General features: G+C 36.1%; 1 protein-coding gene across 4 annotated transcripts in view; it reads right to left on the bottom strand.

Moving 5' to 3' along the window:
• Window positions 1–15,807, bottom strand: part of PDE1C (phosphodiesterase 1C) — a 435,454-nt gene that overhangs the window by 345,443 nt on the left and 74,204 nt on the right. The window contains exon 1 of one of the 4 annotated variants that reach the window (XM_072412146.1): window positions 13,405–13,590. The exons of the other annotated variants lie outside the window; for them this stretch is intronic. Within the exon in view, the coding sequence (XP_072268247.1) occupies window positions 13,405–13,489 (85 nt within the window). The 5' untranslated portion in view covers window positions 13,490–13,590. Of the gene's footprint in view, window positions 1–13,404; window positions 13,591–15,807 lie in introns of those variants that run through there. 4 annotated transcript variants of the gene reach the window in all.

Genomic DNA, 15,807 nt, shown 5'->3' with positions numbered 1-15,807 from the left:
CTCTTTGCTTCCTACCTGTCTGACCACTCCTTTCAAGTTTCTTTCAATGGTAATTCCTCCTCTCCTACTCTTCTTCCTGTTAGTGTTCCCCAGGGGTCAGTTCTTGGACCAGTTCTTTTTTCTCTGTACACCTCCTCACTCTGTAGTCCCATAGCCTCCTTTGGTTTACAGTACCATCTACATGCTGATGAAACTCAAATCTATCTGTCCACCCCTGACTTGTCTCCTTCAGTCCTGGATAAGGCTTCATGTCGCCTGTCAGCCATCTCATCATGGATGGCTGACAGATTTTTAAAACTGAACTTATCATCTTCCCTCTTCACATTCCAAATCTCCCGACAAATTTCTAACTGTAAACAACAATGGTATGCATCCCTCCCCTTAGGCGCCTTGAATTGGCTCAACCATCAATTCTGCCCTCTCCTATACCCCCAATATTTGGAACATTTCCAAGTCCTGTCACACCTGCGCCACATCTCCAAAATCAGCCCCTACTTGTCTCCAGAAATCACTAAACTCCTTGTACACACTCTTATCATCTCTCTTCTGGACTACTCTAACATCCTCCTCTCTGGTATTCCACTAACCTCTCCCCTTTACAATCTATTAGGCATGCTGCAGGCAGACTTTTCCTTCCTTACCACCACTTCTCTTCTGCTGCATCTCCATGAAGTTCCCTTCATTGCCTTACACTTTCCCTTCCACAACTCTTGGCCCTCTTACCTTTCTGACATGGTAGAAAATCACACCCCAATCCGCTCTCTTCACTTTTTTAATGACCTACCAATGACTTCCCCACTCATACCTCTGTCACATGCAAGGCTCCATGACTTTTCTAGAGCAACCCCGAATGTCTGCAATGGTCTTTCTTGTGTACCGGTAATTCGGTTTGCTCCTACTTTCTGCATCTTTAAAATAAAGGAGCACTCAAAACCCATCTTTTTTAAACTTGCCTACCTGTCTTCTTCTGTCTCCTAAAACCCTCACTACTTCCCACCATTTCATATCTCCCCCTGCTATTGTGTGATACTTGCCCCACCTCTAAGATAGTAAGTTCTTCGGGGCAGGATCTTCCCCTGCTCCTGTGTCGTGTCTGTATATGTCTGTCATTTGTAACCCCTATTTATTGTTGCAAATGACAGGCCCCATATTTAATGTACAGTACTGTGAAATATGTTGGGGCCCTATAAATGTTTATTATTATTAAATATATTGAACTTTTGGGTTTATCAATAAAGCAACAAAGGTCATAAACCTTATACTTGATCAGTTAAATCCTGACACCCATAGTATTGTTTGCAGGCAAGGGAAGTGTTGTAATCTGATCCCTATTTAGAAGAAGAAAAAGAAACTTATATATAATTAATACCTTTGTGTATTTCTGTATTCTTTTCTATTCTACATGTTTTTAGTATATATCAGAGGTTGACCCCGAGTCGAATTGCAAGTCATTCACTAGGCGACTTCAGTCGGATTTGAGTCCAAGTCCCGTGACTCAAGTTCAAACCTCTGGTATATATGTTCAGTTTATTATGTTTATTTATTTCTTAGATGTATTCACTGTCTCTTTTGGATATTATAGTTTACACATTTTTCTTCAAAACTAAATGCATTTATGTGTTTGTTGATGAACACCAGTTGCTTCAATGAAAATAAAGAAAAAACCTCCATTGACTGAAGGTAAAGTAAAGTAAGATAGCAAACATTGACAGCTCTGCCTGTTTCCCAATATAAAATTGAACCCCCAGGAAAAGTCTAAACTTTTGGGTATGGTGCCAAGTTGCCTCCAGTCCACTTAGCTCCTCCCTAGCAAGTAAACTGAATAGTTTCACTGCAAGCAGACAAAAACACAAACCCAGCCATGTCCTGGCTGGAGGAGTTTCATCTTACATTGTATGTCTGTCTGTGGATGTTACCACAGTTTTGTGTTTGCAGAAAGGTATGTATAGCACTCTGGCCTGTACCACCAACCAGTTATGATGTCACTGGAATTAGAATCAAGTATTATATAAACGGACACATTTTTTTTTAGCAATTTTATTAGCATTTTTATGAGAGGGGAGGGGGGACCCAGAATGGGAAAACTTTGGCAAATAAAACTTTATGATAGCTTTATAGTCACAACTTGAGATATGTGGATTTTTTAACACTAAAAAGTATTATAGCCCAATTCTGGTTTGTTCTACATCAAAGAAACTAAAAATCATCACGCATTGGTAACACATTGGCAAAGAGATTAAGAAAAGGTGGAAGCACATACTTTTCTGTTTAAAAATGTGGTTAGGAAAATACGGGCAATAAATGCAAAACTTTGAGTTGTGGTGAAGAAAACTGTTCCAGAAAATAAGACCAGGCTGCTCACTAGATAGACTGATCGTACATCTATACCTCAAATAGTTTGGAGCACAAAGAGAATATGATTTCCTGTAAAGGCTTTAAAGTTTTAAAGGATTGCAGACAAAAAAAGCTCAGAAAAGGAAGATTTGTCAGACAGGGCTGGTGTACTAAAGTCCATGGAGCCATGAAGAGTTGGAGTCAGCTGAACACACATCTATGCCCTTATAATGACTTGAACTGATCTTGAAGGTGATCATTTGGGGCCTATTCACAACAAATGCTTTGTGGTAATGTTCATTACATGATTTGGTGTGTTGCACTGACATTCACAGTTAATTGCATCCCAACACACCTTCTAAACATGTTTGGAAGGTGCATTGGTAATGCTGCATTTGATTTCAAAACATGGAGATTTTTAAAGTGGGATTTATAAAAAAAAAGGTTTATAAAAAAATAGTGGTCTGACAAGTCCTATTTCTTTTGCAAAATGTTCATTCTGCAATAAAAAAAACATACCTGCCTAACTGCAATTTTTTTTATTTAAACTCACCTGTCCTGGCCCTAATGTGGAACTCTGGTTCTGCTTTAAGGGGGAACAATAACAATAAGCTGAGCCTGCATTTGAAAAGAGCTAAAATAGCTAATTCATGTATGAAAAGATTTGCCAACTTTATATGGGAATCTATGGGAAAAAATCAATTATATTACAATGGGGAACAATTTTGAACAAATTTTTGGTAATTTAAATTTTTAAGCTTTCTTACACTAAAATAGGTATGTTGATTCTGAAAGTGCAGTTAGTTTTCTTTTATCACATCAGTTTTTTCTACCGCTAATATTAATGTGTTTACTGTAGCGTGAATTTGTATAGGCTATTCATTTACACGCGTACAGTGTGACAGTGTGATCAAATGGTTGTGCTCTGCTCAACGTAGTGAATAAGCAAAATTTATTTTTCTACTTACACATATATTTCCTTTCTTTCAGATCATGTCTGGCTCTGCTGTTTCTCGTTGTAAGTGCTAAACAACCCTGATTCATTTTGTTATATCTGTGGCATTTTCACCATTCCCAGTCAAAGAGCGAACATTAGCACATTTGTAGAGCAAGCCTATTTGGTATATTTCAAAGTTGAACTAGGTGATCAAGATAAGTCTTGGGCCCCTGATAAGGTGTGCAATCAGTGTGTCGAGGGTTTACGGATGTGGACAAAGGGAACACGTGATACGATGCCATTTGGTATACCTATGGTTTGGCGGGAGCCAGGAGAACATTCCAGTGATTGATACTTTTGTATAATGAAAACTTCAGGATATAACAGGAAAAATAAATGTAACAGAGTATCCCAGTCTACCATCAGCTTTAGGCCCAGTGGCTCATTCAGATGAGAGGTGAATTCTTGCCATACTAACCATAGCATTGGATTTATATTGAAGAAAATACTTTGCCCTCTGTGATAAATGAAGGTGTTAGATATTCAGGTTTTTCTTTCTTGTTTTTAGTGTATTTTAGATATTTATTTACTGACATTCTAAACCCGAAAAAAAGGCAAATATAAAACTTGCTAGAGCATATTTGATATTTCCACGGCTTTGAAGCTGTCATATTTCATGTACTGTTGTTGGAAGGAAAGGTGTGCAGGCAACATATAAATACAGGCTAGTTGGCTTTTGTGGATATACATTCCCTATCTACGGGAAAATTTTTTATATATTCCTTGATTTTATGCTGATTAACAAGGCATCGCTCTTTATATAATCACAGTAATTAGTCATAATCATCGAACCTTGGCCAAGCAAAGCTCAGCTAATGCCATCCTCCTCCAGGGCATGTTGTACTAAATTTACCTAAACTTGTTTTCAACATTGATAGCTGAAAGCTTTGATATTTTTTATGGGAACCATGTCTGGCTTAGGAACTAGTAATGAAAAAGTGTCTTTAGTGCTTTTCTTTAACATCTTGAATGCAGCTACAGGACCCAAAGCACACACATAAAGGACCCTTCTTTCTGACTATAGAGAAAGGCCATACCCCCAAGTATCCTGTCCACCTGCACATGCCTCTGTCCATATGAAATACCATTGTATTATTTGTATGAGGGTATGAAGGACAGGTAAATTTTGAACTTTGTCAAAAACCTCACACAGAATTTAAGTGTGATGCTATGAAGGAGGCATTAAAGAACCATAATCAAAGGATCAGACATGAACTAAACTAAAGTGAAGTGTGGCCAGAATAAAAAGACTTGCTCTCCAGAGGGAAGCCATGGTAGGGAATAGACATACTGACACTTGTATTCCCAATGTATGGCAATCCTGGCAGTTGTGCTAGCCTAGACCATGGCTTACATTGGCCTATGCAGATATCCAGCCCTGTCTAAAGTGCAAGATATGTCATTATTACAAAAATTGTTGCAACTTTTCACAGTGGGGGCGAAATAAGGAAACTGGGCCCACATCAAGGTTAAGGTTCAATTTGAGACAGCACAATGAATCACACAAAGAATTACAAAGCATATACAAAAAAAATATGATGTTAGTACAGTTCTCCTCTGTAACATTTTCCCCTGCAAATGTTTTGGTCCAGTTTCTGTAACATTTCCAGTCTCCACAAGCACCTCTGGTAATTATTTTGTATCTGAAGAGCTACCACTACTATTGCAGATCATTGGTGTCAGTAAAACCTCTAAAGAACTATAATATAACTAAAGAAGAAATATCAGCAGGTATATTTCTAATTTAAACCATTTAATTCCACTAGACACACTACCCATTGCCACCTATGATCTTTTTACCTAAAACTGGTATATTCTTGCTAAAATTCATTCTTTCATTAAAATGTGCTTTTAGGGTCCAAAAATGTAACATCAAGATGTCATGCTGTTAATATTAAGAAAAACATACTATACAATTATGGCTGATGACATGAGCAACTATATATATAATTTTATATATTTGGCAAATAAATGTTATGGCTGTGTACTATACCTACAGGATATTTTGTACAGCTTTTTGTCACTGTAGAATAATCTTTATTTTTTTGATAAATACTCTGACAACCTCCAGCCAAAAGAAACATTGACTGCTGTGTACATTGTCAATGGGCTTAGGGTTATGTGCTACAAGCAATTTTGAAGCAGTTTTTTTATGTTCCTGGGAGCAACGGTGTGGTTTTTTTATCTGCAAGTCTGAAAATGGCCACTTTTTAGAACAGCTGAAAAAGAGCGCCAGAGCTAAAGCTGGTCCCACATGTACACTGTAAACCTGGGTTTGGGCACCTTGTGATACCAGCTCTTGCACTATAATGTTTATAAATTGAGGAAGGCCTGACAATTTCATATAGCTATCACCAAAATCAGACTTATTCAACCTTTTTACCAATTTATTTACTTTATCTACAGCACACAGAATATTAGTGTGGTATTCAGTTGTACATGTGCTGGTGTACAGTTAGCCAAAAAGATCATTGGTGCCAATTACACTGACCTGAGCGGCACAGATCGCTCATTGCTCAAGGAACCCCCTAGCAAGCACTGGAGGAGAAACCCTGACCTAAATCTAAACATAAAAAGGAAAAATATGACTCTATGTATAGTGAATACAGTTTTTCCTTTGCTTCTTAATAAATGACATGAAACATTATAAAACTATTTTTCAACCCAGCTGATTTACAGTATTTAGTGTTTAAAAACAGGTAGTACCCTGTCTTTTAAATGGCATATCTTGAATTTATTACAGCAGTCTCTATTATTTCTTCTAAAAGAAAATAAGCTTCGGAAAGGTTGATCTTTGTGTCATGTTGTACAAGAGCGAACTCCACATGCAGCATTGTATTTCTTACAATGTCTTTTTCTTTAGTATCTAAAAAATGCCTTTGACGTGAAGGCCACAAGTTCAAATGCAAGGTCTGTTCAGCTTTTCATTTTCCCAAGTAGAAAATATAATTGGCAAATAATTAGACCAGTGTAGTGGTAAATTTCTTTGTAAGAGGCTTTGAATTTGTACAATTCTGACGTTTTAGTACCCATACTTCATTTTTCATGTATTGCTCCACATGTTACTATGGAGATATATGGCATGTTTCTACCACACTTCCCAAAGGCCAGTTTTTACTCTCTTAGTTGGAAAGAGATATGCATTGTATTTAATGACTGCTATATTATCCCCCGTGAAACCTCCACTTAGTAAGTGCTCTGTTATCAAGAGGAATTTAACAATCAAAAGAGTATTTAAAACCTTGGCTGTGGCATCAGTGTGAGGAAGAGTAAGAGTTAAAGCTTATTCTATCCCTGTGGGCCTCCATCTTGTTTACATGCTGCCATAGTAGTACTTAGAGATTAGGTTATAGAAAAAATAGATCTAAGGGTTGCAGCTATTATCCTGGTAACAGAGTTTTCTACAGGGAAAGCCAAAAGGAAAATTATGTCAGACATGTCAGCTGGTTTTTCATGCTGATCTGTCAGGGACGGTATTGTATGCTCATTCTTGGAAATGATTAAGCCCTCCTTCATATGTATACAAAAGCATGTCCTTGAATATAAATGAAATTCATATCTAAGTCCACTCCTGGGCAGTCCTGTAGTCTTGATTTGACTCAAAATTCTAAGTTAATGTCATAAGCCCACATTTAATTATTCCTGCAGTTTTTCTGTTAAGGTTTTTTTTATGACAGGTCATTAAAGCCCAACTTCAGCCAAAACTTTTTAGTCAGGAGAACATTTGTCGTGTTTATTTTGCTGCCTGTGTCTACTTCACCTCTTGCCCTACAGGGAGTCAGAGGGAAATTGGAGTTTCAGTTCCATTGTTGACAATTCCCATCACTGAAAGAGCATTTTGGAACAGGGAATGAATGGGAAAAATAGGGAACAGTGGAATAGGGAAAATCTAGTACCTATGCCAGCTCCCACATATTTTTTGATCAGATGTCATAAGGACATAAAAAGGGGGGAAATCTCCCTCACAGACAAAGACGCTTTAACCTATCCCCAGTACAATTAAACTAAAAAAAAAACAGTCTGTAAGCTTAAGAATTAATTTTAGGCATGGTCATAGTTTCATTTTAAAAACTGGACTTCTAGGACAATAAACTCTTGAACTTAGGGTATCAGTAAAAAGCACTTTTATTTGCCTTATTCATTGATCGTCAAGGTTTTCTCTACTTATGCAACTGGCCCCTATCTCTAAAGCCCTCTATCTCTTGCAGGCTCTGATATCATTACGTACCGCATAAGCCCTGAAGTCCCTCACTGTATGTGAGAAAGCTTGAAGCCCTACCAAAAAATGTGAAATTGGAGTGAAAAAGAAAAGGGCAAGGGAAGAAAAAAAAGGATTTTAACTTGTACCCCAGGTATTTATGCCAATCCTTTAAAACTGAAATTCAAGGAAAATGAGAATGGGACTACCCCTGCACTTCAAGTCAGTTTTCATTTCCCTTGGAGTTTGGCTTAAGATGATTTTGATTATATATATATATATATATTCTTTAAATATATACTAAACATTTTCTACATTTCCCATAACACTCCTATTTTCTAAACTTTTTTTAATATGTTTCTTGTTTTATAATGGCATGAGCAGTTTTATTGAGTCTTTCTAGCCAATGCACAAATGATTGTTATCTATAACCTGTAAGAGTTAAAGTTATTCTCTTTTCTTACTTTTGGAGGGCAATTTTCTTTTTGTTCACAAAAAAAATTATTTTATACTCCCTGTAAAAATAAAAATTAAGTATTACCAGCAACAGGTTATTTATTTAAAAAGAATGTTTTCCGGAAAGCAATATTATTGTATATTTTATGTTCGTATAACAACGTGCAGTATTTTAATTCCTTTAATTCTTTTGTCCAGATGTAGGTAAAGCTGTCCAGTTTGGTACATATAAAACACAGCTAGGGGTGCTTAATTAGTTTAAAGAAGCATTAAACCATGTAAATGAAAGGTGAGCACAATTAGCACCCCTGGCATTTGTACAAGTTGTCTCGACCTTGTCCTTGTCACTTTTGCTGAACAGTATAGTGTGCCATATAAGTGTAGGAAAAGTACAAATGCAGGCATTTGAAAAAAGAACGCCATTTAAAGAATACTATTTCCACATGCATACAGTAATCCGAACACAATTTTCTTCTCAACAGAGAAGGCAACTTTTGACCAATTTAAAAATACGTAACACAGTACTTCTAGATTAGCCACTTACATTCCAGTTTAATTCCATTGACATTAAATTTTCACTGAGAACAACAGAGAACATATTGAAATGCGAACTTGTAGAGCTCAAACTATAGTAGTACCCTAATTTCCTTACCACCCTCATGAAAACTCTCAATCCAGTTTACCACACCCAATGAACCTCAGTGTTGAAAGTGGAAAGAAATACAAACTCTATACACAAAATACCATTGTTTCATACATTTATATGAGAAAAAGCTTTTCTGCCACAAAAAACACACATTGGAGTGCTTTTTGTGAACAAATAACACTGGTCAAATAAGTGACATATAGATTTATTGGTGTCTTTTTGAATAATTCCAGATACGTTCCCCAGAAATAACTGAATAACATGAAAGATGCCACATCCCAGTTTTTCTTTTCTTTGTTATAGTGACTTTTGGAAGTTAATGAAATATTTGTACATCTTGTTGTTTCCGTGGTGGGCAGTGACATTATAAAAAGATCTAAATACATTCCTAAGCCAAGCTTGCAACATTAAACAAATACAAAACATGGGCATTAATGAGGATATCATAGCAAATATTGTCATTTTGGTTCACAATGAGCCTGATTTATTAAAGCTGGAGAATGGATTTTAATGGATTTCTGAAAAAAAAATAATTTGCTATTCACTGGCAAATAATTTCAATCGTGGACAAGATCTGTTGCAGGTTTGCTGGAATACCCATGATAGTCTATCTTCATCAATCATGGAGTGCTTTATTAAACAAGCCCCAACAAATAAATGGAACACAGTTTTTAGAGACTTACAGCAAGAATTTGCAGTTCCAGATGGGTATTTTGTGCTGCTTAAAGTAGACCTTGGGACTAGGAGATTATGTACACTGCCACTTTTAACTGGTTCTAGAATATACTGCTTGTCTGGTTGATGTTCTATTCTTTTCATTTTATGACCTTCTGAATCAATGACCTAAAATGAGCAATGGCAGCTCAGGTGTTCAGCTAATTGCAGCAAATTTTGCTATGCAGTTATCTGAATACCTATTTCAGGTGTGTGGCTAAAACTAATAAAACCATCCAAGTCATTAACACTTTTTAGAATAAAGTTTAGCAATGGCAGTTTATTTCACCTCCCCATAGGATATCCACTTTAGATGACAGAAAACTAAGAATCATTTATGTATCATTTTCATTGATCTTCAAATCAGGATAGACCTGACATCCAATTTAAAATAAAAGAAATGATGTCCTTTGCATTGCTTAGTTTATGTCTCTAATAAGGTAACTCTATGAAAAAGGGGACACATAAAAGTCTACATAACTATAGGATATCTTAGATATTTTTGAATCTTTGATGATGCCAGACACACACAGACCCGTTTAGCTGTCCAGCAATACAGAAGCAGCTTGTACCGTGTTATATCACCACACCTGCCCTACTTTTCCCCCACAGATCACTATAAAACTGACATTTTGTTATTCCCGGATTAGTACATCCATTGCCTATTAGCCATCAGAAAATGTTTTGTTTGCCAGCCAACATTTTAACAGCTCAACTGGTGTATTTTCTGACCAAAATCTAATTACTATAAATAAACACTAGCTATACAGCATGGCCTTGCTATATACATAATCTATCCATATCATAGTCTTGTATTATATACTAGATTTTGTTCTAGGCTAAGATTTCCCTTTTACTACTGAAACTGACTGAACTTTAAAATTATGCCACAAAGCTCTATGCAAGGAATGTGCAGAACAATAACATTGACTGCTTTTATGTGAAACATTTATGCGGTGCTGTACACGGTGTATCACGGTGTACAGTGAGTCTTTGGTTCCCACTTATTTTTTAAGCTCAGGGAATACTTGCTAGATTCATAAATTGGCAGAAAGTAGACAGCTTAAAGACATATTAAAAGGTTATGTAACAGGAGAGTCCTCCCAATACATGACTGTTAAGCACACTTACCTGATTTAAAAAAATAAATAAACACAATTGATGTGGTCTATGTCTTTTTTCATATTTGATACTTATCAGGGCAGACTAGTCATTAACTAGCACAAGTCTCCAGGTACAGTAATGGCAGACTAAAAGGCATCTCCCCAACCTGCAGTGCTGGGACATGCTGCTGTTTTTAGTGTTTCACCTTCATGGATTGAGAGTAGTGCATGTGCACTTAGTTTGCTTGCTTTTCTCATTGGGAAATGATGGAAATCCAAAACAGTCAGATTCACAATGTGGTGAAAACAAGTAAAAGAGGAATCTTTGGGCCTGATTTAATAAAGCTCCCCAAGGCTAGACAGGATACAATTTCATCAGTGAACCTGGGTCATCCATCAAACCTAGAAAGGATCTGGTCCAGGATTGAAAACATTTGCTAACAGATAGCAAATGACTTTTAAGATCCCAAGGTTGCTTGATCACCCAGGTTCTCTGATGAAAGTGTATACTCTCCAGGCTGGGAGAGCTTTCATAAATCAGGCCCTTTGTTGTTAGACATAGATTTTCCATTATCGTTCATATCTGAGTATCTGTCAACATTTTTTTGACCTGAAAATGCCATTGGAAAGAGAATTTCAGTTTATACTCCAGTAGTTGGTGCTGGTGTTCTTTTTCCATCTGAGACATTATTGGAGTTTGTTAAACACTTTACATGAGGACACAGTGCCATTCACTGGTGGCCAACAACAAAAACAAATTTGTTTTACAAATAACACTTTATGGATGTATTTATGAACATTAATTTTTTTACTCGAGTATATGCAGTATACAGAAATATCCAAACTGATGCTGCCTGCATCCCTTCTTGCATCAAAAACACTACTGCCCATTTCTAAATTGCTAAACTTCTTTATTACCACTAAAATCAATCAGCTAAAAGAAAACAAGTAATACACAGTCATATAAAGTTACATATTAACCAGCTAGACATAGACAAAAATAAAGCCTATAGTCATTTTTAACGCTCCCAGTAAATAATTCAAAATTAAATAATGAACTAACACAGAAATCCAGAAGCAAAAAAAGCACAAGAAATGATTTGTGCTACAAATTGTAACCAACTACTCTTTATGATGTAAATGGTTTTCTGTACTAATTGGCAGCTGTTTTCCTTAGAAGAATATTAAGTAATGCAATGGTGCACTTCCTGCTTTTTATGGCACTACTGGATGCCTGGTAGCAGAGTGATTGTAGCAACAAGTAGCTTACTTTTTCTCTAGAGTACAGTTTCAAATGAAAACAGTAGATAAATATTTGCCACCAGATTTACACTATAATTAAGCAATGGCTCTGTGATTAAATGCAACACAGAATAGTTGTGTAACAGCGGCAATTTTAGAATATGTGGATTCAGTACATAAAAGGACACCAGCTGCCATTATCGCTACACAGCATTTGAGATGATGTCTTCTATACCCCCTGGCACTATTGCAACATCTAGTTTAAAGATACCATTTGATTTGTACATCTATTTTATCTTTCACCTGTCACATAAAAAGAACAGTAACAAGAAGGGCATGGTGTTCATCAAACCCAAGAAGCTCAAGTAAGCTTACACACAAGCCATGTAAGCTTTGATGGAACATTTGTAAAAGTATATCACAGTCATTTAATGCTAAATCATCAAACCAAATTCCACATTCTTGCAAAGATCCCTATCTATAGCTATGAGGGATGCAGAATACAGAGCATGAAAACTCATTAGTTTAAAGCATGAAAGAGTTCCCTTTTACTCAGAAAATGACTAGATCTAACTAAAGTAAAATTGCATTGTACAATAAAATATGCATGCATTTATGAATCTATTTAAGAAGTATGCCTAGAAGAATGGGCACAGACAAGTGTGTGCACATACAAAATCAACTTACACTATTCCTACTGTAACAGACAAGTGAGAGAATGATTTATTTCTAATGATCACTGGATAAAATATTACATTTGTACTTGTTTCAAAACTGTTCTATTGCAGGGAGAGAGGCAAGGCATCTGCGTCTCTGAACATTAAGGTGCCACCTCTGTAAGAGTATAATGAGCCCTCAGAAATCAGAGCAAGCAGGCAATTTAACAAGAGATTTGACAGTGGATGCCAGCACCCTAATTAAACAAACATGAATAGATTAGTGGCTGTAAGGCAGGTGGAAGTGCTGTCCTTAGATTCAAACTTTAGCTCGGAGCAAACAGTGTTTAAACTAAGACAGCATTATTAGAACATCCTAAAAATGTGCAATATATATATATATATAATGTTTTTATCATAAAATACGTACTTTTGCAAAGGTCAAGGATAACGTTACAGTTCATATATTTATATATACACACAATATATATATATATATATACTATTCTTTTTCTATTGTCTGTTGCGGGTACATGTATTTAAATTTGTAATAACTGAACAACCACCGAAAGATTCACTGTTTTATTTATTTCTGTTTTATTTTATTTTATTTATATATATAAACCTAAACCCTTTAGGTACATATACTTTATATATAGTTAAAATAGTTTGTTTTGTCATAAAAATATAGCCAAGTTAGGTAAACTTTTAAAACTTCTAAAGCACATCGCTGCAATCAAATCTGGATAGATACCCTTTTAGTGTTATTAGCAAAACTGTTTCCTGATTTATTATTGGAGTGTTTTCAAGCCATGTCAAAGTATCAAATTAAGTAACAACAGTATTCATATGTAGAAAACAGAGCTTTTATAGTAGTTTTAGCAGCACAAATCATATGAAAGGCCTATGTACCCCATGCTATCATCTGCAGGGTAGCAGTGGTACCAATGTATAGGTGAATGAGTATATGTACACATCTAAATAACACAGGACCAATACAGTACATAAAACATTTTCTTACAACATTTAAATTTTTTAGCAAAAGGCAAACTTCTTACCTATTGTAAAGCTAAAGCCATCAATGCTGAAAGTGGCACTCCGGCATTTTTTAAATCCCTCTTTCCTACTGCTGGGCTCTGTCATTTTCCCCTGATCAGTAGTTAGTTAGCAGTGGCTTTATTTCCTTTTGTTAGCTGATATTGGAAGCTGGCTATTAGCCTTCTCTGTGTATCTGCCTGTGGCAGCACTTACACCCGACTTCACACATCTCCTAATGCAGAGACAGCAGTGACTGTGAGAATAGAACCCAACACTATCCCCTCCCACTGAGACTGTCATTGCTATAATACTGACATGTTGCAGTTAAACAACTGCTGAGAGCACAAAGTCTTTATTATTATTATTATTATTATTAATAATAATAATAATAATAATTCTTAAGAAGTCAAGAGTTTACCTCTGCTATTGTGTTTACTTTTTTATTTTGATTTTTTAATTGAATCAAAATAAGGTTAGGATTTGGACATAACGTTGCAATAGTTGAAACCTAACTATCATTTTCCTGTTGTCATGGGTACAAGAGTTAAAGAAGTTATAATGGTTAACGTACTCAGAACGCTGTGGAAGATATCTACTATTTAATATAAACTGAAAACGGACTAATCTAACCTGAAATAAACTCATCACGGGCATTGTAAAGAAAAAAGGGACTATGGCAACTTAGGAAATATTTATATACATATTGATCAGTCTTCATCTGTCATCTGTTCTCAACATTCTGGTATAGTTTATCACCCTAGATTTTTATTATAAACTAATATTTAATGGCAATGTTATCTATAAACATTGTCTACAACAAATGTAAAGGATTCCTGTATCATTCAATCAGAATTTCAAGAGAATTTTTTTAAAATTAAATAAATTAAAGGCATTGGAGGAGCCTAAATTTCATTGGTGACATTCACCTGCTTTTTCCTTTTTGTGTGGTAAACGGCATAATAAAAAATAAATGTTATTAAAAAGGAACAGAAAATGTCAAAATAAAAAGGTATTGATATGTGAATGAAACAATTTTGCAAAGTTTTTATGTATTCCAATCATCTTGTGGGTTTTCTCACCATAAGCAGCGGCCTGGTGTTGCAAAGATTCAAGGCTTTTCAATACCCTTTGCCTTCTTCCCATATACCTATTGGATCTAGGAGAAACAAAACCCATGTAAGGGGGGGGTTCACTGTGACTGTACTGACCGCCAGTGTTAGGGGCACCACTGACCATCAGTGTAAGGGAGCACACTGAGCACCAATGTAAGGGGCCCACTGATGTCCTTTGTAGGGGAACTCGCTGTGCAAAGACCATTAACAAAAGGAGGCATCCTGGCTAATGACCACCAATGTGAGGGGGTGCACTGTGAACTGATATCAGGAAGCACACTAAGCACTGATTACTAATGTAAGGGGGACACTGACCAAGAGTGTAAGGGGGCAAGCTGAGCACCTAATGTTGTATATTACATATTTATACTCTTTATTTATACTCCATATTGTATGTTATATAGTCCTAACCTGCATACCAGGTTTGATACTTTGTGTATTATACAGATACGACTATTGCTCTATATAAACTACATTGTACAGTACATAGACCTAATTACTGCACTTTATATGCTGTGTTGCTCATTACATAGTCTTGAAAGCTAGAGTTCCACTACTACATGTGCATTATAAAATCCTGCCCTGCTCACAGTATCAGAACAGTTGCATTATCTAAAGCATAGGTTCCCAACTTTTTTTTGGGTCAGAGCCCACTTTTTCAAGGAATGATTCAAAAGCACCCCCTTGGGTGAACTATACTAATTATTGAAAAACAAGGACAGATTTTTCAAATTATTTTATTAGAATATATGAACAGTATTGGTGTATTACTCAAAATATAGTTAAAAAAAAAAATAAAAAAAAAATTTATATATATATATATATATATATATATATATATAAAGAATATAATAATAATAGTGAGATAAGCTTGGTGGCAAGTGGCCAGCTATGTGTAGCATGCCCCACGCCAGTCCCTCGCATAGCAGCAGCAAGCGGTACTGAGCTTCCCCCCAAGCCAGGGTTCCATGGCATGAGGAAGGGGTAACCGCAGTGCCACCTCACTGCCAGTGTTAACACAATTGGCAGTACCACAATGCCTAATGCTATGGAAGTTGCCCCTGGGGGTCAATTTGGGGACCCTTGGATATGCACTTCACAAATTCCGGGGCTCCAAGAACAGGCATATGCAGGAGCGACTTTTCTGTCATTGAAAAAAGAAAGATGGCGATCTAACGTGTGATCTCATGTGCAGCGAGATCGACACTTTTTTTTTTTTTTTTTTAAATACAGCAGCATACATAACAGATCTGTGCAAATAAAGGTGTCATCTTTTTTATTTTACTTTAGGTCCACTTTCATGGGAAAAGA

This window comes from Pyxicephalus adspersus, chromosome 5 (genome assembly GCF_032062135.1).
Source record: "Pyxicephalus adspersus chromosome 5, UCB_Pads_2.0, whole genome shotgun sequence".
Lineage (NCBI taxonomy): Eukaryota > Metazoa > Chordata > Amphibia > Anura > Pyxicephalidae > Pyxicephalus > Pyxicephalus adspersus.
Note: the sequence above shows the minus strand (reverse complement) of the source record. Positions and strands in the feature narration are given on the sequence as shown.